Below are 27900 nucleotides of genomic sequence, written 5' to 3'. Positions count from 1 at the left end.
TGTTGGTAGAAGTGCCCATTTGACCGTTCCACCCCCGCACCGCCACAGGGCCGCCTCATCATCCCAAACGCCACACTGTGACCTCATTGTCTGTACCTGCATGCTTCGGCCCAAGCTCCGGCCCATGCTCCGAAACTGCCAAAGAAAGAGGACCTCAACTGGCCACTGTGACCTTGGTGTCCTTGCCTGGGAAGCTGGCAGCCAATCAAAGGGCCGTACCATCCGGGAAGATGGTACGGGCCCTGACGAGCCAGTCACGGTCAACCAGGGACTTCTGGGGAGACTTCGCTGCATATTCGCTGGTTGGTCCTTCGATCAATCCGGACGGGGGGCCCAAAGGTAGGCTCTTGTGACTTAGGGTCATCGCTAAAGTGGTCTTGACGGCTCCATCTTGGACTATTGATTGTGTTTCCCTTGATCGTATCCGAGTCCCCGATCGGCGGGTTTTCGAACGGATCGCCTTCTTCCTTGGACCCTCAAGAGTGGCCGAGGATCATTGGGCGGTTGTTCATTCCGATGCGGCTGGTGTGCAGGGACTTGACTTCGTTGCGCAGAGTTTGACAAGGTCACTGGCGGGTGGGCAGGATGTTAGTGACCTTTCAGGGCCTCCCCTCTACGCCGTGGCACAGGTGCAGTCTCCGTGTGGGGCTGGGATGCCGGCGCGCCCGTCGACGCTGATCGAACCTGGCTAATTAGGTCTGGATTTCCCAAGGTGTCGATGGAAGATGTTTGATTGAGTGCTCGGTAGTCAATCAAGGTAGTGAGCACCTGAGGAGTTCAAGACGAGACAACACGGCTGAAGGTCAGGCAGGTATGCCGGACGACCTTTAAGGCGGGAAGTGGAGGTTGGACCGTGGTGGGGGCGGGGTACCATCTTCTGATGGTACAGCTCTCTGGTTGGCCGGTACCATCTTCTGAGGATGGTACAGCTCTCTGGTTGGCCGCAGCACCACAGGCAGGTCGGAAGGAACCATCACCGAAGGCTTTAGGTGGGTGCTTTCGCGCGCGCGGTGCTACAACCGTGGCAGCAATTGGATGACATCAAGATTACAAAAGGTCCAGGGCAAGTGCAGAAAAACCCTGGTGCCTTCCAGACCATGACACGGATAGGCTTGAAGGCGTGCACCCCGATCATCATGACTCCCCCCAAGCTGTCCTGGGCAGGCAGGTACCACCCACGTAGGAGTTTCCTATGCTACCTTACCTTAAGAAAGTCCCCACGAAATTGGGGACTTTTTCTGTCAGCCACTATCCTCAGCCTCACTATGCACTTTGTCGCCAGGGAACTTGACGAGTCGCGCCGTCGAGTCGGCCGCACCATGTTTGCTGAGTCTCGTTGATGTCTCCTGCACAAGACGTTGCCCAGGCAGGCCAGGTCATTGGCTGCAAACTCACAATTTTAGGCCTCGCGCGTTCTCGCCCGGTGCAGCGGGCCGTCAGAGCTTCTATCCCATCGCGTCGCGTCTTGAGCTGTCGTCATCATCAATTGGGAGGATGGCGACAAGTTCATGGCTGCATAGCCTGCTTCCGGTTTCGATGCAAGCGCAACACAGAATGCCATGCATCGTCAGATGGCAGCGGTCTTTAAGGTTGACTGCGAACATGACATCGGATTGGCGTGGCTGCTGACAGTGCTCGCGTCAGGTCAAGGGCAGCTGTGATTGGCGCTTGAGGGTCTGTACCATCTTCTGATGATGGTACAGCTCTCTGATTGGGCACACCACACAGCTGTGGATCCCGATCAAAGTCTGAGCCAGGCGCATTGGGAAAGCAGACGCGACAGCAGCGGGTGCAGCTACTGCTGACATTAGACAGTGACGAATCGGGTACTGTACCCCCTTGCAGGAGCATGGTTTTCGAGTGCTCCAGCTGTCTTCCTGCAGAGGCACTCGACCCTTTAACACTGCTGCCCCTATTATAGGTTGGTCAAACCTGGCATACACCCATTCTTCCATCCCATCTACGACCGGCAGTCCTTCCGGTCAGTTTATCTGCCTCGACACCACATGCTAACTGCTACCCTCGTCTACGACGCAGCCTCCCGCGCCCCGGCGCCCTCTCTCCCCGACGACGATCATAACACCCTTCTGCCACGATACTCTCCTCTTAAAGCTCCAAAACTCTTTGTCATTCCAGCACGAGACGCCGCCCGGTCAACTCCAAACTCGAAAACAAGGCTCATTGATCCTTCCCTCTCGCCAGCTCATCCCCTGCAGCTCAGGAGAATTTACAGCGAGCTGCGCCCTCGCTCGACCCCGATTGTGCTTCCCTCTATCACGTACCCTGGAAAACGAATGCATCCTCCACAGGCCCCAAAATGGATGTGCTCGCACTACGAGCCGCATCTCCAGACACATACCCTCGAGCGACGACACGGACTGGTATCTACCTTCGCCCTCCCCCATCCTCCTTCGCTTCGGCAACACCGGCGAGTCTGATTCACAATCCTACCTCCGCCCCGAAACTCCGACAATCCTTGCCATGATCGCACCCCATTTCCAGCGTCGGCCTTGTCGCCGCCCTCTGCTTCGAAACCGTTCTGCATCGGGTTCACGCTGGTCCCAGTTGAGGCTGACTCTGGTTTCAACGAGCCGATGGCTTAGCTGGATGCCCCGCGAGCAATCATTGGATCCTGCTCTACATGGAACACGAGAACACTGCACAATGGAAGCTGGTGGACACAAGAACCGAGTTGATTAGGCATTGATCTCAGGCAAGGCGCATACGTCGAGCGAATCGCCGCGCAGGCGAGACGGCCGAACTTGTCTAGGCTGACGGCTACAGACACATCTTCTCCCAAATGTCGTCAACGAGCGCATCAATCGCATCGTGACGTCCTCGTCTTGCGACCGTCTTCTTCTGCTTCCTCTTCTCCCGAACCTTCGGACCTGTCTCTTCTACCTGTTCGACAAAGCCCTCCTGCGAATCCGAGCTTCGATCCATCGTCATTGCATCAGCGTTGGTGCTCGCTTTGATACCGACGGTAACACTGGTGGCTGCGATGGTGCTGGGCTGGAGCTGCTCGACTGCGGCAGTAGGTCCAGATGGGTGGACGGCAGAAGGAGTAGCGATGCTGCCCTTCTTGACGGCAAGCTTGAGGATCGTCTCGACCTTGTTGGCAAACTTGTCCTCGAGGACTCGGTCGATGTACGGAACGTGGACCTTGGTCGTGGGCTCGGCCCCGGCCCTGACCCCGCCACGGGTTTTGTCCCCCGGCGAGAACCAAATGCCGCAACTGGCCGCAAGCTGAAGAATCCAGCGGCGGGAAGGCGGCTCGAGCCTGCCGCGCTGGATGACGGCGTCGATGACTTCGCGCTCTGTCGCGGGGCAGAGTCGGAAGCGGAAGCGGCGGCGGTTCTTGAGGTTGTCTTGGTAGTAGGAGATGGGCGTGCCGCAGATGGCGCGTGCGCCGGGACGCTGGCATCAATCAGTCAATCGTCGGTGCCATTTGGAGGATCTTCTTGCTACGTAGGTCATAGTTACCTGGGTATGTTTGCACATGGCACAACGCTTGCGCCTGGAGAGCTTGTGTTTGGAGACGACGGGCTTGCGTGCTCGTGTGTACGGGTGCGAGAGAAGGAGAGACGAGCGTCTCAAACAGTCCGACCTCTCTAGCTTTAAGGCAGCCGGCTGTTTGCTCGATGCTTCTTGCGATGCCCTGAATCCAGGTCCCGATTTCCATGGAGCTGGAGCGGTGGGCACACCGCCGAAGGGTTCCTGCATACTGGTTCAAGCCGCATCCCGCGCGCGAACATGTTCGTCGCAAGCATCCATGGCATGAACATGTTCACCGCTGACGTCCGTCAACGGGAAGCTGCGGTAGTGTGATGCCGGCAGACAGCCCGTTCGTCGGGTCCCCACACTCCCTCCTCCGCCCTTTGCCTTCACCAGATGGAAAACCCCGAACTGTCAGGTTCTGTCTGCACCACAGCTTGCATTGGTAAGGCGCTGGCTTCCACTCTCAATTTTTGTGTATAAGAAGAGTGGCTTCGCTATCGATGGTCCTTTCTTTTCCTTTTTCTATCAAGCATCTGGGTTCTCTGACTCTGGTGGATGAATTATTGGGTTTCGCGTCATAGTGTGTAGCAAAGTCTTCTCGCTCTTGGAAGCATCCCTTGCTCTTGGCAGCATCTCTTGCTCTTGGCAGCATCTCTTGCTCTTGGAAGCATCTCGCTCTTGGAAGCATCTCGCTCTTGGCAGCATCTCTTGCTCTTGGCAGCACCCCATCGCTCATAGAAGCACCGCTCCTAGTAGCATACCTTGCTCATGGTAGCAACTCGCTCTTGGAAGCACCCTCCCGCTCGTGGCAGCATCTCCCTATGGATGATTTGACTGCCGTTGGTACACGCGCATGCAGCAATGCAGCGGGTACGTCCCGGTCGCGGGGCATCTTCAACCCCGCAAGTAGGTTCGTATTCACAACAGGACCTGCATTTGAGCGTGGATGACTAAGGTGAGTCAGTCTGCCGGGACACGATGCAATCAATCATGTAGAGTACTGAACCATTTACATGCATGAGCCTGCTGCTGCAACATGCGTCCATGCAGCATATCGTGATAGAGAGTGTTAGTAGGCCGGCCCACCAGGACCATCCTCGCCTGCTGTGCATCGCCGACAAATATTACCTGTAAAGTGCATGCATAACGGCCTGTGTGTTAATTTGCAGGTGAAGGCACTCAATGCAACTTCGGCTGCGCGCACTTGCACACCGGCCTTGCATAATATGCACCGTCACGTCCTGCTCGCCTTTTGCTCATGGGACCAATGAGTATATCCTCGGGGAGAAGCCTCGCGGCGAAAGTGGTTGTGGTGACGGGGAGGCGGTAGGGGAACTTTGGACGGACAGGCGATGGTGCGGTCACAGCTCGCGGAGGTTGGCGTCGACTGACGGTGCATCGTGGCATAGCCTCTTGAACGTGAAGGCAGCGTTTGCATATGCTTGCACACGATGCACACGATTGCGGTCAGAGTCCACCATCAGAGGCTACGCAAAGGTTCTGGATCGTCGAAGCAATAAATTGGCCTAATGCCGCCGTCGCGGCCCGCACGGAATGTCCGCAGCGGCTCGCTGGTTGTTGGAACTACGATGGTGATCTCAGATGCCAGGCCTTGGCCTGGACCCCCAAGCTTGACATCACGCTTGAAGACGGCATTCCTGCACCCTCTCGTCCCGACCTTACCATGCTCTCTAAGTGAATGCGCCGGTCATCATAACACATCGATGAACAGAACCCAGCCGGGCGGTATCGGTGCGCGTCTCATGGAGCAGGCACCGTCGATGTCGCTGCCAGCTTCCCAGTCGAGCTCGTCAGCTTCAAGCCTGACTGAAGCCACCGCAATGTCATCCTTTATTTATACCCTGGCAGACTGAAACTACCACATACGACCATACCCATTGGAAAACTCGGGATCCCGTCCGCTCTCCCATAGATAAGCCAATGAGGGCTGGAGTAGTAGTCGGGTTGGTGACGACCGGCGAATGCCCGGTGTTGCATGTTCTTTTTTGCCGGTTGTGGCGTGCTTACACCTAAAGCCAGCCAACTCAAACCCGGACCTTCCTGTGTGTGTGTGCATGGACCTCAGGGCTTGAGAAGACGTCGCGCCCAGCAGTATCTGACTTCAGTCGGGGGTGTTTGATGGAGAAAGAGGCGGGGAACTGTCTCGACCGGTCTACGTAGTACAAGTGCATCTTGGGTTTTCGCGCGCAAGGAGAATTCGTTGGTTCCTGACGAGGAAGGTTTCACGGAAGAGGATACGTTGCCGACCTATTCTGGTTGAAACTTAGCCCGTTTGTCCCTTCTCGCACCAGACTATGCTGCAATGGCTTGCTAAACAGAGGGAGCGATTCAGCTTCTTAGTGTTTGCGACGACATTGTTAGAGTTGGGCGGGTTGTTCGATATGAAGGAGGCTGTGGCGGGGAAGGCCATCTTTCCAGCGCGGTCCCGCCCAGCGTTATCGGTCCAAGCATGTCAACTCCGGGATCGACATAGGCGGCTGCGCGATTGCGACCATCCCAGTTGCCCCGACAAGGTGAATGATGACTCCAACGTCAACACGGCCGACCGATTCCATCAACCCAGCAAAACGCAGCATCAATCAACCCTGATCAATCTCATTCGCAGTACTCGACAAACCTTCTGACCGTCCGACTCAATTGACCCCAAGGAAGAGGGGGTGCAACACCAACTTGGAGCGAGAGGTCCCTCGTCATGCTCGTCAAGTGGGTACCACAGCCTACGTCGGAGCTCGGCTTCCAGGGGATCGGCACTCGTGTTGCGGCATGCTCATCAGCCTCGCCGGGTTCGCAATCGGTGGATTCGTGTATCCGGGCGCGATGTGTTGGGATGGAGGGCTTTTTAAGCAGCACCAACCAGGAAAGCCGATTGCAAGTGCGTTGAGGTGGTTAAGATGTGGGCAGAAAAGATGCCAGAAGCTCACAGTCTGCCTCTGCTCCAGCACAGACCATTGCAATTTTGTAGTTTGACGGGAAGCTCATGATTGCCACTGGATGCCAGCTGCGGCACAAAATTTGGTGCGATGCTTCAATTTGACGGTCTGCAAGTGCACTACATGCGTGCAAGTTGTCGCAGTCATGTGCACGACTTTTCGTTGATCGCACTCATCATGATAACTGCGAGGGTCATCGACAACTTTTGCCTGGCCAAAGCGGCGCGATTGGCATGGCCGAGCAGCACCGACCAACCATATGGTAGCGATGACAGACAGTAAAAGCGTGGGAGCAGTGTCCTATGTGCCAGTGTGTTGTCCTGTGGCCAATCAGAGACCCGTACCATCCTGGGCAGATGGTATGCCCCGCCACGCGCCAATCACACGCAGCCCGTAACAGTGCTAGCCCGTCCAGCGCATCTTTCCCCTCTGCCAAATCATTCGCACTTTCGCTACCTACTTTTAGGGCATTGCTGGGGGAAATCCCAAAAGTGGCCTGGGCTTCAGGGGGCTTGGTGATGGGTTCAACGCTCGGTCAGACTCACAATCAACAGACGCTTGCAACACAAGAAAACGAGTTTAACCACATTAGAGCTCGTGGTCCAATTCCAAGTAGAAAATTGCGAAAGGGGCGATTACATAGCGTATCGAGCCACAGCAGCATCTTCTGCGCCAATCTTCGTAGTGCAGCCATCAGGGGCAGACCATGCCTGCGCCGACTTTGGGGGCGCCCCACCGCGACGCCCTCGGCATTGCAGAGAAGGACTTACACAACATTGAATGGCGCCCATGTGTGTCAAAATGCACGGCAAAAGCTTGTCTTTGGCACAGATTTTCAGTAGGTCTTTATGTAATATACCTTCTTCATAATAAATCGCAGCATGCAGACGCGGAGCAACGAGATGGGGGCCTGCGGCGCTTTCACCCAGCCACTCCGCCCGGGCCCGGGTCTCACGGCCAGCCCCAGGATCGGCGAGTCACTCTGAAATCCGCACCGAGAGGGCATATTACACACTTGGTCTGTCGCTCATGCGTTCAGCTACAAATTCAACCTAAAGTAACCGGCAAAAAAGAACCTGTAGTTCTGAATCGCGGCAGCCTCTTCAACCCCAACTGGACGAATAAACCCATCTTCAGGGCTGCGTTCGATCAAACAGGAGCTTCGGCCCTCGGACCTGTCTGTTCAACACTCGAACGGCTTGCACTCGGCTGATTGGCTAGGTTTGATGTGATCTGGTGAATTTTATATGTGATGTATGAGTTGGCGGTTTGGCTGCGGGCACCTACGTTTTGCATGGAATCTTCTTAGGGGTCGAGGGTTCGAAGCTTGGGCTGAGCGCCCTTTTTTCTTGGTCGGGGCCGGGACAATGTGGGGCATGCGGACCCGTGGCCGGTTTCCGTGTGGGTCCTATCGGCACCCGGCCCCTGGACTGATCCGGATACCCTCGTTCCGATCAACCTACTCAAATCGCGACCCCTGTGGATGTGACTATTTAATACTGGGGATAGTCTCGGTTTGATTGACTAATTGTTCCGTTTCGTTGGGTTTATTCTGAGTGGATCGAGGCCCATCACACGTCGTTCAGTATCCGCCAGCTTCGTTATAATCAGGGCTTCACATGCTGGTAATGTAACGCTTGACCACTTGTTCGATTCAGTTGAATGCATCAATCCTGCCCGGCCTCGGGTGTTCAAAAATGTCAGTCTCGCCAACCGTTCCGAAACTAGAGCCAACATTCATCCATTCGCCTCGTCATCTACCAAAACGGCGGAATCGCTGTGTCAGACTACGACTGCCAAGAAGAACAAATCGTTCCGCGACAAGTTCTCAATCCACCAAGGCCACCAATAGTCGAGACGCATGCGTCTCTCGTTATGCATTGATAGCACCGATTGTTTGCGCCTTGCCTTTGCTCTGACGGTGTATTCTAAGACTTATGTTCTTCCAACAGATCTTGGGTGAAGCTCAATTTGTCGCCCCGACAGGCACCAAAGCCCCCTGAAGTATGTGAGAACGTGCAATCCATCAAAATCAAGGAGAATTACAACCACATATAAGCGGTCGACGTGTGGTGTAAAATATTTTGGGTTCATATTGAAACCAGACTTTGTGATGGTGAATGGGATCACCACCTTGGGCGGATGTCTGGCACGGACAGGAACAATCCAGGCCGCGTTTGTTACGGGATTTTTGGCCACAATTCAAGCGCTGGCACACTGAATACGCCATGACAAAGCGTCATCAACTTGGCCTTTCCCCCACCGAACATGATGCTCCAAGACTCAGTACTGCGATGGAGAACCCTCCAAAAGCCTGCGTAACGTCTGTTCTAGAGCATGGTTTGGACATTTTCTCGTGCGCTGGTTCAGCTTGGTGATATCGGCTCCGTGGGTGTTACGTATCAGGAAGTCCACAGAAAATCCGCCCACCTCGAAGTTGTTGCGGTTGAGGATAACATCGCCTTCGTCAATGCCGTTTTTCTGGTTGCAGTCATGCTTGAAGCCTGGACTGGACACTTGCGTGTTCAAAACTGCTCGACGAAAATATAGCATCATTTCGATAAATAACATCGGGATCTATGAGCATGTCTAATGCATTGGATCAGCTGTTGGGCATTCGCTCCTGCTTCTTGAGACTTTCCTCCTTGCTGGTTCGACATTGCTCACTTTTCTTGCACGCGTATGGAAGTCTGAGGGATGCGCTAACCCAAACCACTACTCTACCTTCCAAAATAGCCAACTTCGCTGTATTTGCCGCTGAAGCAGACGGTTCTTTGTCCATGAGGGTCAATGACGAATATCAGATTGCCTAAATCACTCGTTCAAAGGCTATGTGGTCAAATTTTCCAAAAGCTGGCCATGTTGGTGTCTACTTGGTACACCTAAGTATGTCTGACAACATTGCCATTCGTTTCAAGTGCATCGTCCAATTATTGGCGTGTCACTTTCTTGGAGGTGTCACAGTCTGGTTCGCTGCATTGGTCACTACTCACTAGACTCTGACTATTGGAGCTTCAACCTGACTTTCGCAAATACCTCCTCCTGAGCCATTGTCCGTTCTTCCGTTTGAACCACTGATTTCAGGAGAAATAAGATTGAAAATAATGCAGACGAATTTTAATTCTGGAAGTCTGTTCAATAGTTGTTCCGGCCTAAATCGCGCTTGCGTCGACATACTGTAAAGACCTTGCTTCACCGTCTCTCCATACACATTTGGCTTCTTGATAACATGAATGCGTGGAGTCACCGGCTCAAGACGAGGAGCGAACAACATTGATCTGAGAGAACATCTTGATCATGCTGGAGTTCCTGCAATGGATGGGCTCCAGCGAACTCCTGTGAATCGTTCCTCAAATATGCATCAAATGATAGGCTGACCAGACTTCGGCGCCCATAAGCTATCACTATGGTGTGAACATATCGGATTATGTCTTTTAGACTTTTATTAGGTTTCGAGATGTGCGCCACGTTCTTTGTGCTATCTCATGAGAAAATGAAGAATATGATTTCAGTACAATATTTGTTTGCAGGACAACGCTGACCATGGGACCACGGACGGGCGGAAGTCTCATCACGAACGTTCCTCCCGCCAAGTTTACATGCTTATCGTCTTGCGATTAATTGTGAACAAGCAAGGCTGCCTCTGTAGATATTGGCTTTTGGCTTCATCACCCGTCACTTAGCTGCCTCGTGTCTCGGCCCGTGATTGCTGAAGATGTCGCAAACTCTGTCATCAGCTATCCCAGTAAAATGAGTCAACCCATAGCGGCTTTGATCTTGCTCCGCCAGGGGCAGTACAACAAGGTTTCCAAATGTCGTCAGCCGATTCTGACTGTTTAGACTTACCCTGGAAGCTCTTTCATGGAGTATCAGCGACTGTCAGTCGTTTCATGAGCTTTGCCAGGCTACAGATACGGGTCTCGTCTAATACAAGCCCTGTTCCCTCACTATATACTCGTGGACGGTTCCAGATTGCCTAGAAGTAAGAGAATCTTGCATGCTTGGATGTAGGAGCGAGTCTTTGGTGTTGCTTGTCACGCTTGAAATTGAAGCGTATGCTTCAAACATCCTGTCTCCGGCAAAACTAAAAACAACAAAGCTTCATGAATGAATTTCCTCATAACATTGATGAGATGCCGCAAGGACATTGTGAGCTTTGAGATTTTTTAGCTCACGCTCGTCGAAACGATATGAAACTCAACTTCATTTCTCGCCGAATGCTCAGAGTACACCGAGATGAGTTAGTGTCCCTTCCCGATTTACTTTATTTCTTTTTATGAAAACATTCTCGAAGGCGCCCTTGATGCATATCTTGATGGACATTTGCGCAGCTCATAGTACTCATGGGGCGACTAAGAATCCCTCTTCTACCCTGAATCAGTCGATGGACTGATTCCGGACTCTACACATACATAATTATTTAAACAACTATTTTCAACGGCGGAAAAGACTTGTGCAAATGAAATCGGCACCTTTCAAACCATTGGTGGATTGAGGCGCCCTTTGCAGTAAAGGCTCTGATGGTTTCATATGCTCGCATTCCTCATGGGATTTTTGAAGATGTTGACGAGCTTAATGTGCGTTTGGGTGGGAATTGAAATTCAGGGTATGCCTTTGTCAAGACTAGTGCCACATGCTTTACTTTGCAGCACCGTTCTCAGCTGTGCAAAGGTTCAGTCCATGTCAGAAGCTTGCAACGGCACGGCTGATTCGCTGTCTGAATACAGACAGATCAATTGAGCATCGAAACCGAAAGCTCCGATGACAAGATCTGGCTATACTCGACGTAGGAATAGGCAGAAGTTTGTTGAGGGTCGATTGCGAAAGAAATCACTTCTCATTCGCAACAAAGACAAATGTTGAAATGTTTAGTAAGTTACAGGGGATTGAGCTGGGGAATTGAACACCATACGTGTCAAGAAAAAGGCTCGAACAATATCCGCGCCAGCCTAAAGCAAGTACCAGAACCACTGGCTCTTAAATCGAGTTAACAGAAAAGATGCGGAGTTCACGAATAAAGCGCCTACTTAATGTCAAGAGAAGCTTCTCGGTTTATGTCAGGTAGAAATTTGAGGTGTGCAGAATCAAACGCAGGTAGAAAATGCTTAAATGGGTCAAGCAAGTTATATGCGCGATCTCTGAACTGTTGTAGTAGTTTTCCTGGCTAAAGTTAAGATGGGAACCTTGGAAATTCGCGAGCCCTGAGCTTTGGGGACCCATTTCGTTGAAGAAAAGGGAAGCATTGAACCGAAGACGCTTTCAGCTCAAGCTTTGTAGGCGTAACCATTGTCGGATGCGTTGATGTCCTATCTCTGCCCATCGTAGCATTCAGACAATTTTCGAGCGTCGGCTGACTATGCAATTCAGCCAAAGGAGGGACCAGCTACCTGCGTCACCACTGCTTCGTACCATTCATCACACCTAATCATTCAGTCTTAGTTCTTCCGATAATTGAACTAGAATGCGACTTTTCTAGAATGCGCAGTTTGAAACAAACATCAACATGAAAACCAGGGCCGCCATTCGTCTGGCGTTAACATCCACCGAACCAACTCACCGCCAGGAGCGTGGCTGGGGTCCAGAGTCAATGCAACATGACGATCGAGACCAGGACGCATGCATGGTATCCGTGGAATTCATTGGTCTGATAGTGTAGTTTTCGACGGAATCAACCATGCGACCTTCCGGGGCGAACTGTAAAACAGCCCACCGCCACCGAACCTTTCGTTATCGGTAGCCTTGATCTTGAGCAACCCCGGATACCAGGACCTTGCATGCCCAGAAAGGGGACAAAACACCAGGCCATGCATGCGTATATTACAACATGCTGGGTCCTACATGTCATCTCCCAGCTGAATGCTCCGTTTAACATGCACAGATGATGGGAGAAGACGCTCTCCGTTGCTCAGAATCTGCACCACCACGGCGGGCTAATCCCGTCTCGCGGAAAACTTCATATCGGCCACTACGCTTTTTGCCATCCTTCTGAGGGAACGCTGCGATTTCCCATCATTTATATCGAAACTTTGAACTGACTCAGTTGTTCCTCAGCGTGATACTTTCTGATGCGAGCCGTAGTCATATCACAACAGTGCATCTTTATTCCACAAACCGAGTCGACGATGACAATTTTCTACAGACACGGTGAATTCTTTCTACCCCACAGCGCAGGATTTACCGAATCAAACCATTACAACGACACTCCTCTTCAGTTACTTTCAGTTGAAGTTTTGATTTGGCTGCTTCTGGTACGTATTGTTCAAGTGCACCGAGCGAAAGAGAGAGTATGGAGACAATGTGGTAGGTGTCGTCAGGACGGCCTATGTCCAATATTCTACTTATGATATGTGTCTTTGGACAGAGAGAGTGGAATCATGATCAATCATGATGGATTGGGAAATTTCCAAACAGTTTTTCCAAGCCTCAAGACCAAACTTAAATCGTAATCCCTCGGTTTGGTCGCAAGCTTCACATGTCAAATGACCGAACTCGCTAAAAGGCGAAAAACAATCCGGTTGCTTAATCTCAGCACAAAGAATACAAGCACGCAAAGAACAGCCTTCAACTTAGGGTTGGACTGATGTGCCAGTCTAGGCAGATTTCTTTCCCTTAGTATAGTCAGCGATAGGCGCATGATTCAGCTTGAGCTTTGAGGATATTGAATGTCGAATAGTTTCCCTAGTAACAGAGGCAATTTTCTTACCGTCTGGCAAAAGCGATTTCGACAAAACCTCTCTTTATTTAGGTCTTAGTATATACCATAGAATGCCAAAAAGCTTTCTGCTCAAAAGCAACAGTCAAGCGGTCGAAAAGGGAGTACAATTTGCGGAGTTCTATTCAATTCAAAAGTTTAACATTAAGATGCTGCTTCTTGTGTGGATTTCAGTCGCCTAGACACTTTCCAAGCATTCCTCAAATTAATTAGCCTTCCTATGACCAGGTTTAATGCCTCAGTCTCCCTACCTAGTATTTCTGAGGGCTTTTCAGGTGTTTCTATCAATTAGGTGTGTAACACAGGGTGAAGGCTCACAGAGGCCAACTGCAGTTAGGGGTCAAAAGATGGATTACTGAAATCTGCCTCCCTATATAATATATATAACCTGCTCCCTATATATAACCTTACTGCTCTTTTATTACTTCCTCTTTACGCCTAACTAGTTCTAGTGATCCTAATAGGGCGCCCTTATCTTAAGAACTTTATCCTTAAAGATAAATATAACGCTAGGCTACCTTATAGTTACTGCTCCTATTAGCCCTATATATAGGTTATATTTATGCTATTAAGGGTATATCTATACTTAATTAATACCTTTACTTTTTAACTAATTATACCTTCCCTCATAATATCTCTTACCTCTAGGTTAGTAGTTAACCTACTTTTTAAGGTTAATATAACCTACTTTTTAAGGCTAATAATTATTTCCTCCTTAATATATACCTTCTTATTTCTTTTCCTCTTTTTTCCTCACTTAAGAATAACTTTATACGTTTTGCTTATTACTTTTCTTATATTATTACTATATCCTCTCTACTAACTATTTATATTATTAGATTCTTATTTATATAATAGTTCTTAAGGTATATTATTACTATATCCTTCTCTCCTCTATACTACTAATTTACTAGCTAGTCTTACTATATCTATTATTCTTACCCTTAGTACCTTCCTACTTCCTAACCTTAATAGTAGTAATAGTAGTAAGTACTTTCTACTTAACTTCACTTACTTTAATATATATATACTCCCTATATATATACTGCTCTTACTTATTATTATTTAGCTTACTTCTTAGAAGAAAAGAAAGAAGGCTATAAAGGTGATTAAGGTTAGTAGTGCTTAAGTTAGTTATACGTGTTATATTACTTATATTAAACGTAAGGCAGCTAACCTTAATATTAAGTGCTATAATTAAATAGGTATATACTATAATATTGCTACTTTATTATAATACTAATAATAGTTCTAGGTAAAGGTGTTCACTATATAGAGTATACTTCTTATAGATATACTTATCCTAATAGTATAAATATACTACTTCTTTATTACTTCTTTATAGTATCTTAATTACTCTAAATCCCTAATTTTACTAAGGAGGCTATTAATAACCTCTAAGATACTATAGAGGCTTCTAATAATAATATTTATAACTTAGAGGTAAGTTATAGCTTCTTAGTTACTTTTATGATATTCTTTTGCTAATTCCCCTAAGCTTAAGAGGATTATTAAGTTACTACTAATAATATACTAAAGGTGCTTTCTCACTATAACCCTACCTTTATATATATTATACCCCTTCTTTAAGCTAAGATTAAGTTTAAGAACCTTATTAGTACTGCTTTTATACCTCTTATTCTTATTACTTTTACTCTTATTATTAGTACTACTCCTATATTTACCTCTAGTCCTACTTTTAAGTAGCTCCTAGCTTATATAATTATAGTTATAGAGAACTTTACTCCTCTTAATACTACTCTTATTACGCTCCTTAGCTATATAGTTATTGCTCTTAATAAGATTTAATAGGTAGTTTACTTTATATATTACTACTTATACTTTCTAAGAACTTAGCTAACCTACTGCTATAATATATCTATTTTACCTATATTAAGGGAGAGAGGGAGGAAGAGGAGGAGGAAGAGGAGGAGAGAGAAGAAGAGGAGAGTGAGGAGGAGGAGGAGACTTTATAATACCTTACTTACTACTTAGAAGTTGCTCTTATACTGCTTTTATGCTACTACTATACTATTAAGGGGATTAAGTTTTAAAGTTTATAGATAGTTAAATAGAGGGTTAGTTAGTATAGCTTCTATACTACTTACTAACTATAGACTATATAGTCTCCTTATAACTATTATTTAATTAATACTACTTCTTTATAACGCTATATTAGTGCTATATCCTTAATATAATATTTTAGCTCCTATATATCTTTATTAATGCTATACTCCTACTATTAGATAAAGTACTGCTTTTTCTTCTTAAAGCCCTAATAGTTTATAATATAGTTAACCTTATATAAGGGTTTACTATTAATATTGCTAATAAGTAGCAGCTAATATAATACTCTATTATAGTAATTATATAGCTTTAAGAGGGATATATAGAAGATATTATAAATTTAATACTAACTAGGAATATCTAACTAGTAAGCTACTCCTAATATTCCTATAATCGCTAAGATAGCAAAAAGTCCTAAATATTTATCAGCTAACTTCTAGCTAAGTTATTATTTCTAAATATATTTTTTAGATAGAAACACTAGGTCTCTAACTTTATAGGTCTTATAGACTTATATTTTATTAGCTTAAGTTATATATACTTATTATGCGCGCTATAGCAGAGGCTTAAGAGCTTCTTAGTTAGTATAAAGTTATTCTATATAGTTAGCTACTATAGCGTTCTTAGTAGCTAGCCTTATATTAAGCCTTATAGTTATAAGACTAGTTAGTAGAAATCTAAAAAGAGCTTCTACTAGTGCTATCTATATTACTAAATACTAAGTGTTATTATATATAAATTATGCGAGGTGAAGTTATTACGCTTAATCTGATTAGTCCTATATATAGAAGCACTATAGGTATTACTTTAGGTGTTAGTTCTACTATTTTATTTAGCTATCTATTTAGGGGTGGAAAGCTATATTTAGCTACCTCTTAGTAGCTAAGAGGTAATAGAGGTATATCTAAAATTTACTAGTAAAGAGTGATCCCCTATTAGAGATAATACCCTTAGGGATACTAAATATCTTAAAGATCCTAGTAAATAATAGATTAGTGAGGCCTTAAGTAGTAAGTATTAAGTGTATAGTAATATATATATTATATTTAGTGAGCTGATTAACTACTACTAAGATAGTATTATAAGATTTATAGCTTAGGAGTGTTATTAATATAGATAATCTAGTAATAAAGTTGAGGGAGATCTCCTATTAAGGCTGTTATAGTATAAGTAAGGGCTATAGTAACCTATAAGGGTGATAGTAGTAAGGCTTTATTCTTTAGTATACTATATAAGTATTAATATAAGCCTTAACGTCCTTACCTATTAAGTCTTAATAATAGTATTTCTTAAGTAGTGTTAATATCTGCTTAATGTTATAATGCCCTGCTATTAGTATGTTGTAGCACCTCTTAATAACCTCCTAATAGATGCTATAGTATATAGGAATATATATATAATTACTAAAATATAGTAACCTTTGTGCGTTATATCCCTAGCTTCTCTGCTAGTAACCTTTAGCTTATTGTAGGCGTTAGTACCTCTTAGCTTACTAGTATTCCTTAATAAAAGTATCTTTTTGCTAAGCTATTAGTAACTAGCCTATTATTAGTATCTAACCCTCTTTAATAGCTGTTTTAAGCGTTATGTCTTTAATATAGTCTTATAGAATAAGTAGCTTATAATCTATAGTTCTAATAGTAGGCTTAAGTATCTCCCTAAGTATTATACTACTACTCTAATGCTTTAAGCTTATAGCTCTATTATACCTCTTAAGTAGCTTTTTAGAGCCTATATCTTAAGCTAGAGCTCCTATCCTCCTTTATTTGCTTTACTACTATAGTAACTATATAACTTTAACCTTAATGCTGCTCCTATAATAATATCTTATAGATATTACTACTATAATAAGTAGCTTTTATGCAGCCTCTATGCTTAATAGCTGCGTTCTTATATCCTTAAGTAATTCCTAAGCCTCTCCCTTAGAGTGTATAGGGCTATAGTTAGGTCTCTATAAAAGCCTATTAGCTAGATTCTTTACTCTTAGTTTAAACCTAATATTAATATTAAAAGCTGCTAACTTATTAAGCTAATATAGTTGCTTACTATTTAGTTTCTTCTTTATATTAAGAAACTATAAGTTAAAGTGATCTATAAATACTATAATGTAGTTCTTACTATATACTAAATAATACTATTAGTTCCTTAAAGCGTTTATAATAATAAGAAGCTTTATGTCTCCTATTCTATAGTAGCTCTCTATATCTATTAACTTCTAAGATCTAAACGTAATAAGGTACTAATAGCTTTTAAATAGCTAAGTAATTACTACCCTAATTGCTTATGCAGAAGCGTTAGTTTATAGCCTTATTAGTAGCGTAGGATTAAAATGCTATAGTATAGGCGCTTTAGTGAATGCCTTAAGGAGCGTCTTAAACGCTGTGATAGTGCTTAGTAGTAAATTAATTTCCTTTAGCTTTACTTTTTAAAGTAGGTCTATTAATAGTATAGTGATCTTAGTGTAGTTTAATATAAACTATTTATAAAACTTAGTGAAGCTTAGGAACGTTTAGATGTCCTTAATGCTGCGTAGTAGTAGCTAGTTTGCTATAGCTTTAGTGTATACTAACTCTATTTTAACCCCTTTATTTAATATAATATATCTTAGGAAGCCTATATATAAAGTATAAAACTTATACTTATTGCTATTTAAGTATAAGTTCTATTAGTAAAGCTGTTTAAGTATATTATGTATATATTCCTTATATACTTTGTAACTACTGCTATATATTAGGATATTATCTAGGTATATAATATATATAGTGTCTATTAAGCTGCTTAGAATATTATTAATATATATTTAAAAGGTAGCTAGTATGTTAGTTAGGCTAAATAGGATAACTAAGTATTTAAACTAGCTATACTTTATATAGAAAGTAGTCTTTTATTTATTACCCTTAGTGATATATATCTAATAGTAAGCGTTCTTAAGATTAAATTTAGTAAAAACTAATATATTAGATAGGTAGTTTAGAATCTCTCTAATTAGTAGTAGTAGCGTTCTATCTTTATATATAATCTTATTTATTGCTTTATAGTTAATATAAAGCTATAGCTCCCTACCCTTCTTAAGGATAAATAAGATAGGTACTTCTATTAGGCTAGTTAATAGGTATATTTAACCCCTTACTTCTACCTTTATTAAGTAATCCTATAAGATCTTAAGCTTATAGTTTAATAATAAGTAGATAAGGCCTTAAGGAATAAGAGTAGCATTATTAAGCTTAATATAATAGTTATAAGCTGCTCTCTTAGGGAGTGAAACAGCTTTCTCTTCTAAAAACAGATTATTAAAGTTGTTATAGTATACCTACTAGTCCTCTATATCACCTAATAGCACTAGAGGTGTGTTAATAGCTAGAGTAATAGTAATATAAACTATTATAGTATATTATAAGCTATTTAGTAGCCTCTTCTTAAAGGCGTCTAAGTAGATATAGCGCTTATAGATTAGATAGCGCTACTACTGTTATTACTAGCTAATAAGAGGGTTAATATCCTCTAATTATAAAATACTTAGGATTAGTATAGGTATTAATAGATCTACTATAATAAAGCAGTATAGCTATATCTTTATAATATTATTACTATTAGAGATTCTCAGTTAGAAGTAGTAAGTTTTAAGTGTCTAGATCTCTTAGTTATCTATATCTACTAGCTAAGAGGCTAGGTAAATATGCAGATTAGCTTTAAATATATTAAGTAAGTTATAGCTAATAATATTTCCCTTTAATCTTAAGTTAATAAGCACTTTTAGTTTCACCTAGTTACTATTAAGTTACACTTAGGTTAAGATATCTAAGTAGCACCCTTACTACTATAAATCTATAGCGTAAATAGATATAGCATTAGAGTTTATTATTAAGCTTAGCTACTTTAGAGCTATACTATTTGCAGGGTAATTAGCTACCTTATAGCCTTTTTAGCTGCACTTTCTGCATACTATATTTAGATATATATTAGCTAAATAGCTTATCTTACTATAGTTATAGTATTATTAAAGCTACACCTTTAGGTATAAGTAGTCTCTTACTATATAGCTAGATTTATAATAGTTATAATAGATAGTATCTCTAGGAGGGGATTTATACTATTAGAGAGGTATAGTAGCATTATTAGCTAGCTACTGCTTAGTTAGTAGGGCGCCTCTTAGTAAGCTATTTAGAGGAGAAGCTTATTAGTTAAAGAATATTAATAAAGACTACTTAATATACTACGCTAAGGAGATAAGCTTATTATAAGTGTATAGAAGTACTATTTATAAGGTTATAATATAGTATAGTTATAGCTATAGCTTACTAAGTAGTATTAAAATATACTACTTTTCTATTAAGTAGTAGTTTAATTTAAGCTTTAAGTTGTTAATATAATTTATAAATTTATTAACCTGCTCCTTAAGCCTTTAGGAGGTGCTATTTAGATATATACTAATAGCTATGCTATAGCTTATAAGGTTAGATAAATTATTATATAAGAAGGTTTTAAGCTATAAGAAGGTGATCTAGCTTATATAGAAGCTTAGCTCCTTTTAGAGGTTATAGATATAATATATTTATAAAGTCTTAGGATAGCTATAAATATAACTTACTATATATACTACCTTATTACTATTAGTATATATTTAGTACACCTATAGATTAAATTAGTAGCTATAATTAAATAAGAAGCTCTATAGATCTCTTATTAACCCTCTTAAATATAATAAGGTAAGTAGTAAAACTTATTAAAAGATAGTACTAAAGCCTTAAAGCTAAGGTTTAATAAGCATAAAGCTAGTAGCTTATAGCTTATTTATAGAGCAAGGTTAGCTTTATTCCTATAACTTAGAAGCTCTAAATTTAGTAAAGTTAGGTAAAGTAGTCTTATAGCTAAGGACTAAGACTTTAGTAATATTAGGCGTAGTATTAGATTAGGTTAAGGTAGGCCTACTATAGCCTAATCTAAGTGCTAAGCTAGCTAAGGTGCTCTAGAGGTGCTCTAACTTAGTATGCCTCCTATATAAGCGTTCTTTATACATAGTAATAAGGATCTCCTCCTTAAGTATACGCTCTTCTTTATATAATTTAGATAATTAATTACTAGTAATGCGATTTAGCTATTTATAAACCTAGGTATACTTAGCTAATAGGGGTTTATTATATTACCCCTACTTAAAGGGAGTAATACCCCCCTATCTTTACTATATCCTCCTTAGAGTTAACTAATTACTTACTCTCTATTATAGAGGTAGTAAGTCTTATTATTCTTACTTATCTTAGATACTTAGAGTAGTTAATAATAGTAATATTTTATTACTAAGTTATTATATAGATTATGCTCTCTTAGTATATTATATTTAAGCTAGCATTTTAAGCTTCTAGCTTAGTCCCCTTTATAAGTAGAGATTTTAGATTATTAATTAGGTGTATAATATAAGGTGAAGGCTTATAGAGGCTAACTATAGTTAGGGGTTAAAAGATAGATTACTGAAATCTGCTTCCCTATATAATATATGTAACCTGCTCTCTATATATAACCTTGCTGCTCCTTTGTTGCTTCCTCCCTACGCCTAACTGGTTCTAGTGATCCTGACAGTTTCATTGCTATTGCCTGAATACACTGGCTTAGTTAGAGACTTAACATCTACGTCTCATCAACTCTAATTATATTTGCACGTTTGAATCCATCTTGATGTCCCCTTAGAGTCACCCAAGGATATGGAACGTTATTTGACTAGTACCTCTCAGTATTAAATATAATCCGATCTCAATTTCATTTGAAGCTTTAGCGAGGTATCTTGCTCGTAACTTTACTTCCGTTTGCATCTTATAGTGACTCTGGCTTCAGAGTTCTTCGGAGTTCAATTTCATACTTTGGGTGGTATTCGGGAGCATTTAGACCGCATGAAATAATTCATTCAATAGCTTGCTTGCTTATTCAGATACAGGGGTTCGAATTCCAAGCATCAAGTTGAAACTTGCATCTCGGTAACTATGCGTGCGCAGGATAGCGTCTTGTTCCAGCACAGCTGACGTGTCCGCCGACGTTATACCAAAATCATGAAGTGGACGGACCTGAGTGCCATCAGAGATAACCATAGAAGCCCATTCAGGATCCGATGGTGACAGAGATTTGAGCGTAAAGTTGGCAAAACAGGGGACACGAAAATCATTATGAAGATTTCATTTATGCGCGATGCGGAGGACCGAGGACCAAGCTGGACGAGCTGCTTGCTTTCGTGGCAATTGTGATGTGAACAAGTCTTGAAGTGATAGTATTTGATGCAATGGTGTTGTGTTCAGCCGTTCTAGAGCGCTTGCCGTGCAGTGTCAACCGCGAGTACATTCCGTGCTATTCTGGCCACATTTCCATGGCTGTCTCGATCCCAGTGATTCGTCGACTGCTGAAGAACTGAAGACAACGAAAAGCGCACTCCTGTTTGCACCTATTGACGGCAACAGTTACTTGCAGGAACCATGAGCAGAAACTTCTCTTGCTTTTCGCCTCTCTCTTCCCCTGACTATATTGCCAAGGACAGGCTACACGCTAAAGATAGCGACGACTCTAAGTTCTGCGTTGGAAATAACTTGAGTCTTATTCAGATTGATTCTAAAGGTTGAGAGACACCTCCTGCTTGACCCTGTGGCTGTCGCAATATCCCTCGATTCTTCGCCAGTGTCACCCACACTGGCTCTGGCTTTGCTGCTGTGTGTTGGATTTTGCATTTCAGCACCATGTTACCTCACTGACAGCGCACCCAATTCTACAAGTTCATGATTTGTGATGGCAAACACACCATTGATGCAGGATAGAGTGCGGGAACTTTGGATGCGGGCGTATAACTGCTTCACATAGAGCTACCGCGGATCAAACAAGGCCATTCGGACATTTCTGGGAAAGGCTGGCCTTGTTGAACTTCAGTTTCTGGCCTGAAGGGCAGGGAAAGCTCTACTCATGACCCCGGGAGCAAAGTACCTTGCCAAAGCCACAAACTTTAGTCTATGTAAAGGTGTTCCCATGCGCGAGCATTGACTGGCTTCACTGATAGCTCTGGGTATCCCATCAAGCGAGAACGTTTCCATAGCAGCATGGCGTTTTCTTTCCATTGCCGTTCTGATGCGTCTGCTTGGTCTCTCAACTCTTGGATCACATAAAAATTCCATACTGCCAAACCATATATCTGTGTGATTGCGCGCGCAGAGAGGCGGAGCAGGATACACCGTCGATTCTAAGGGCCGTGAAATTCGACCAACGCGTTCGGGCAAACAACGTCATGCCCAGTTGCGCGGGTGACGAGTCTATGCCAAATTTTGAAAATAACTTCGAAAAACTGACAATGAAAACCAATGGTTCGATGTCAGTGTTTCGACTGGAAATTACCCGTCAGACTTATGTGAACATTCTGCACGTGGCGGAGACCTGGTCCATCAAAACGACGTCGCAACTCTATGCCCACTGTGCTCACTGCTGACCTACTAGAACTGAAAACTTGGATGGCATCGCCGCACAGTCGATTTCGAAGTATCGTAAAGGCCAGCTTTATCAAATCTCAAGGCAGAAGTATTTCAGTGTCTGGGTTCCATTGGTCCGGTCGTTCTGTCACTATAAAGCCCCCGCTGGTCTCTCAAGCCTTCATGCAGACCGCTGTTGTCCATAATTTTGAGAAACTGCTCTAAACATCCTACTGGTATCAGTACTGTAAAAATACGTTTACCCTATGAACCTCCCTTCATGCCCTTCCCATTCATTCATGTATATCGAAGCCTGCTAACAATAAACATAACATTTCATGCCCGGAGTTTTTGCCCGTGATCACGAACTTGGCTGCTTTTTGCGAGGCTCATTCCTGGTATAATGGAAGGCAGTGTGCGAGGAAAGAAAGATGCAGCACAATCGAGCTCAGCTGAGAGTGTCGAAACACTGCAAGTGGTATATGTATTTCTCATGGTCTACGCATTGTAAGTAAAACGTCATCAATCTTGGTATCAGGGGAGATGGAAGTCGACTGTCAGACATCGATCATTCGCGTCATTCGCGTCCCCAGATGCAATCAAAGGTGGGCAAGTCGGTAGTATGTGTGAACTCCCTCCGTCTCTGTGGAGCGTATAGAGTATTGAGCCTCTTTCCTTCTGTCTCGGATGAGTTTATGATATAAACTTGCGTCTCGAAATAGACCTGCTTATCCCAGTCTACAAGAGGCAGAATATCCTTGAGGATGTGCTCTCGCCTGCTGGATTCCGAAGTAATTTGAAATCTTATCGGTCAGTTCATTTGAACTTTGTTACTTCCCACTCTCAAATTGCCTGAAGAATGGTTTAGTTGCAAACTTGGTTATTATTAACCTCATGGTTTGACGGCTAATGGGCCTGAAGCCGAGCATCTGAGGTTTGGGGCTAGAATTGGATTGGGTTCTATGAGGTAATTACTATCAATTTGATGCTCTAATTGATGAATCTGAGCGTATTTCAGCGGCGGCGCTTGAAGAAGCCGTAGCCTTGGTCAGCGATATTAACGCAGCACCGGCACGAGCGCCCCTGAACGAGGAATGACATTTGAGGGAGAATGAAGAGGGGAAACAGCACATGAACTTATTGTTCCAATCTCAGAGACCGCGACTTCTAGTCCACCTACATGACCGACGTGATTGTATCGTTTGGTGCCGGGGGAGATCTCCTGGCGGCGCTGGGTGGGAAGGCCTGGATCTAATGAGGGGCCGCGGTCTCATGCCTGCAGCATACTTGCAGCACTTGGCCCGACCCGAACAGTTTTTTGAATTCCATGCGGCCGATGAATGCGGTCGTCTACAGCTATTGCGACTCGCAATTGCAACTTCGGACAAATACAGCCAACCAGGCGACATGACGCTGTCTTTCCGGTGAAGCGTACTTGTTCAAGCCACTGTCAAGCTTTGAGACACTCATTCCGTTCCCACAGTGTGCATGAGAATACATACGTCACTTATAAGAGTGTAGATAGCATGTGGAAAGTGGGAAAATGGCATGAACAAGGCGATATAATGTTACTGGGAAGGTAGGATGCCCGCAGCTGAGGTGGGCACAGGCACATAGCTCCATCCATGCGCCGAACAGATGCGTCTGAACACCATAGATAATACATTTGCATCGAGGCAAGGTCTGCACATACCGACTTGATGTCTGGATGCATGTAAGCGAACAACAATCCTGATTCAGAACCTGATTACTTTGGCAGAAGTTGTGGTGCAGGTAGCCCGACCTTGCTGTAGCCAGCTTGAGCCTTTCTAGCTGCACTTCTGAGACACAAAAGAAGCGAGAATGCTGGGATGGAAGCGTGAAAGGAATCAAAGACTGAGGAACAAGACAATTTCAGACGGCTCTGCATTGCTCTGCAGTTCCACGTAGCTTCCAACAAGTCGAACGCAAATGCAACACATGTTATCGAGTTAATCCGGTAACCCCATGTCCACCAAAGCACCGGCCGAAGTGCTCTTACTGGATTTATCTGCTGTGGACCCTCTTATAGGGTGGGCTATGGAACTTCCTCAACGTAACCTCATGTCCACGATGTGCATAACGTAGGTAGGCATGCCCCTTTCGCTTGACTTCCGGGCCAGTCCCGGGTCTATCTCGGGTGCCATCAGGCGCGGCCTCATTACCCAGGTGTGTTTCGGGCTTCTGGCGCCTGTCTCTGCTCAGCGTCAACCCAGGATGCCACTGAGCGCGAAAGATGCCGAGACGACATTGTGATACCAGTGCAATTTACAGTTAGAAGTAAACAGAAAACAGATATGCGAGTAATAAGTCGACAAGAGTAGTGAAATCGGTAGGTACTTATTTTTACCGAGAATCGAGAAGCGTTTGTTGTTGGGAAAATTGCACCATGGTCTACATTTGCCGATGATCGTCTCCAGAGTTGGTTTCGGAGAAATCCAACCGAGAGTTTCGTCGAGTAGTGGTTAGAGACAAAGCATGATTTGTGCATGGAACTTTGGCGAAAGCCAATGGTTGAGACTTCCGAGAGGAGACTGATAAGTACTCCAATGTCACTGACCGGGCAGGGCGAAACTAGTGTTGGTGATGCGATCGGTGGCCGGGACTGCATAGCAGTTGACTGGGCATTTTGTTGCGGCGACACCGGCAACTAGCGGCAGATCCAATACTGCGAGGAAAAAAAGGTCCGGAAAGGGGGCGGCGACGGAAGCCGAACGCGATCCTCGTTGTAGGGGGTGATGTTTGGTGTGACTCCAGCGAGAAGATAAGCGCAAGTGTACAGTTGGTATGCCGAAACTGAGGTCATTGATGAGGTTGACGTCGACATCGTTGTCGGCTTTGGCATCAGAGAACTGGTAGGCTATTTTCATGGCATCGTCGTGAGAAGGCCTGCAGCACATACAGGTGCGTACTCGTGAGCGTACCGCGAGTCTAAGGAGGGTAAAGTGATAGTGTGTAAAGCACTGCCTGGGTTTGTGACGATGATGGGATTTTAAACCTGGGGCTATTCGGGATACAGACAAACAGGTTATATCGAGCATCGCTTAGACGGGGATGGATGGCATTGGCAAACGGCGCAAGTCCGCAGGGTATCTACGGTGCAGGGATGATGTCCGGTCACATCGCAGAGACTCAACTCAAGGAAGTTGAGACAATTGCAACGGCAGCGAAAGATGAGAGAGTTGTAGGTATCTGAGGGTTGACCGTGACTGCTACGAAAAATAGCCGCTGCCTGAGATTCATCAAGAGCATGGTTTTGGCTCGAACATACGGCACCAAACATTCACAACATCTCTTGATTAGTTTAACCCTATCTTAAGCACCACGTCTACTGAGTACAGTCGCACGTGTCGTTCCGTTTGCACCCGTGGGCATAATGACGACAGGTCCCCGGAGTTACATGAATATTGTAGACATGTAACCTTGCCTTTGCGACGCTGGTGCTGGTGACGAGCTCGGTTCCTTTCTCAACCCGGTGCATTCCAGATTCTCCACTATCAAAAAATCATCGGCTCTTTGTTCGTCAGCATGTTGGAGGAAAAGCGAAGATTACATAACTCTAGACTCAGGCTGAGAAGGGGAATTCATTTCGAGTATGCCGAATCCCTTTCAGAGTGACCTCGACCGCGTGAATTATGGCATTCCCAGGAGGTCTCTTTCACTGGGTCATGCCGTCCCATCTGTACGAAGATATGGAACTGCATGCTCGCTGACCAGAGACGAGGGCATTGATATCTCCCATACGTACTTTGCCGAACTCTGTAAACAAGTTCTCGGTTTTCGACCTGCACAAGTACCGTGCACAGGCTCTTTCCACGAATCCAATCAGCGACTTCGGGTCTGACCAGTGATCAAGATCTCTTGGAGTATGTCTCATAGCAGAATCAGTAGGCGTTACTTGGCTATTGCTTCGTCCAGCGCGGCCGGAGGGGGGGCCAGGGGGGAGGATTTCCATACCCGTTCATGACTTGTCGCAGAGACGCTGCAAAAGAACCAGACAACAGTGCCTGCATGTGACGCTGGCGGCTCTTTCTGCACAGAAATGCAGGTGGATCAGCGTTCATTGATGTGGTGCGGATATGTTGTGCGTATTTGATGAGGATGTCGCTGGGATTCCAAGTCGCCGACCACGTCCCACAGGAGAAGGCACGTTTCGCATGCGTGGTCTCAATCATAGAAAGCGGTACATTATTCACGATGTCCGGGATCCCTGGTCTGGTGGTTCTTTTCCGAGTGAACAATGACATTATCCGTCTGTAATCTCGTCATGATTACCACCACTACCATTCTCATGCATCTTTCCAAATGTATGCCCTCCTCAAACTCTTCTTCACAGCCTACAGGGGCTTAGAAATTGAAGCCTCCATCTCGGCCTCTACCGCCTCCGTCAAAATAACTTCGCCAGCAGCGTACAATCATCAAATCCAATCTTCGGGCTGGATGCGCTCCACCTTGCAGTGCACATCTCGGTGGTTTGCCAAGCATATTGTTGATATCTCCGCGCTCGTTTCTGAAGATGCAGACCCCTTGGGTGATGTCAGAGTCATAGCTGCTTCGCAACATCGGGGGGGCTTCGAGCCCTATTGATAGTCTTCCCAAGTTGTCATCGGACTGCCCCTCTATTACAACCACTGCAACATTTGCTATAGCCACTAGCAACAACGCATCACCGGCCTCATTTCTGAATCCAATAGTGCTTCAACGTCTGTTAGGCCCAGCTGAAAGAATTCTCTCGGCCTTTTCACGATCCTCTCTACATACCGCCGGGTCTATTCCACGTACACTACGAGACTATTTCAATTGCTCACCGCCTGAAACATCTCTCAGTTGCCTCTAAAACTGCTGCCAACGCTATATCTCCTCATTTCAGTACCACTAAACGTATCATGGCCCGCCAGGTCGTAGTCAAAAGACTCTGACAATACCATACCCAGTTCTGCCAGCAATGGCATATGAAAGATATGGTGGAGGTTTGGTGACCACCCCATCGCCATCACGGCAGGTAAATGTGCAGTCTCTATCCTATCTGAAAGCACGTTTGTATGTTATCAACGTGGAAAGTGCGAGGAAACGACACGCTATTCGCAATTACGCCCGTTTAACCTGCTGTGAATCCAAAGGTCTTCACATGCCGTCAGGCAAGCTTCTCTGGACCCAATATTTGTCTGTTAACCCCACGTCTTCACATTGTATATACGGACAAGCCCGCGCTTCACCACACGCA

The 27900-nt window shown here is 44.7% G+C and overlaps 1 protein-coding gene across 1 annotated transcript; it reads right to left on the bottom strand.

Moving 5' to 3' along the window:
• Nucleotides 1-2778: 2778 nt before the first annotated feature.
• CGCS363_v015122 (uncharacterized protein) lies at nucleotides 2779-3723 on the bottom strand (the record flags this gene model as incomplete). The annotated part of the gene is made up of 2 exons (XM_036646971.1): nucleotides 2779-3417; nucleotides 3484-3723. The coding sequence occupies 2 exons, from the start codon at nucleotides 3721-3723 to the stop codon at nucleotides 2779-2781; spliced, it is 879 nt and encodes a 292-aa protein (XP_036487811.1).
• Between the last annotated feature and the right edge of the window lie 24177 nt (nucleotides 3724-27900).

This window comes from Colletotrichum siamense (genome assembly GCF_013390195.1).
Source record: "Colletotrichum siamense strain Cg363 chromosome Unknown KSG_Cg363_contig19, whole genome shotgun sequence".
In the NCBI taxonomy this organism is placed as follows: Eukaryota; Fungi; Ascomycota; class Sordariomycetes; order Glomerellales; family Glomerellaceae; genus Colletotrichum; species Colletotrichum siamense.
The sequence above is the reverse complement of the archived record's forward strand: the minus strand, read 5'-3'. Positions and strand labels throughout refer to the sequence as shown.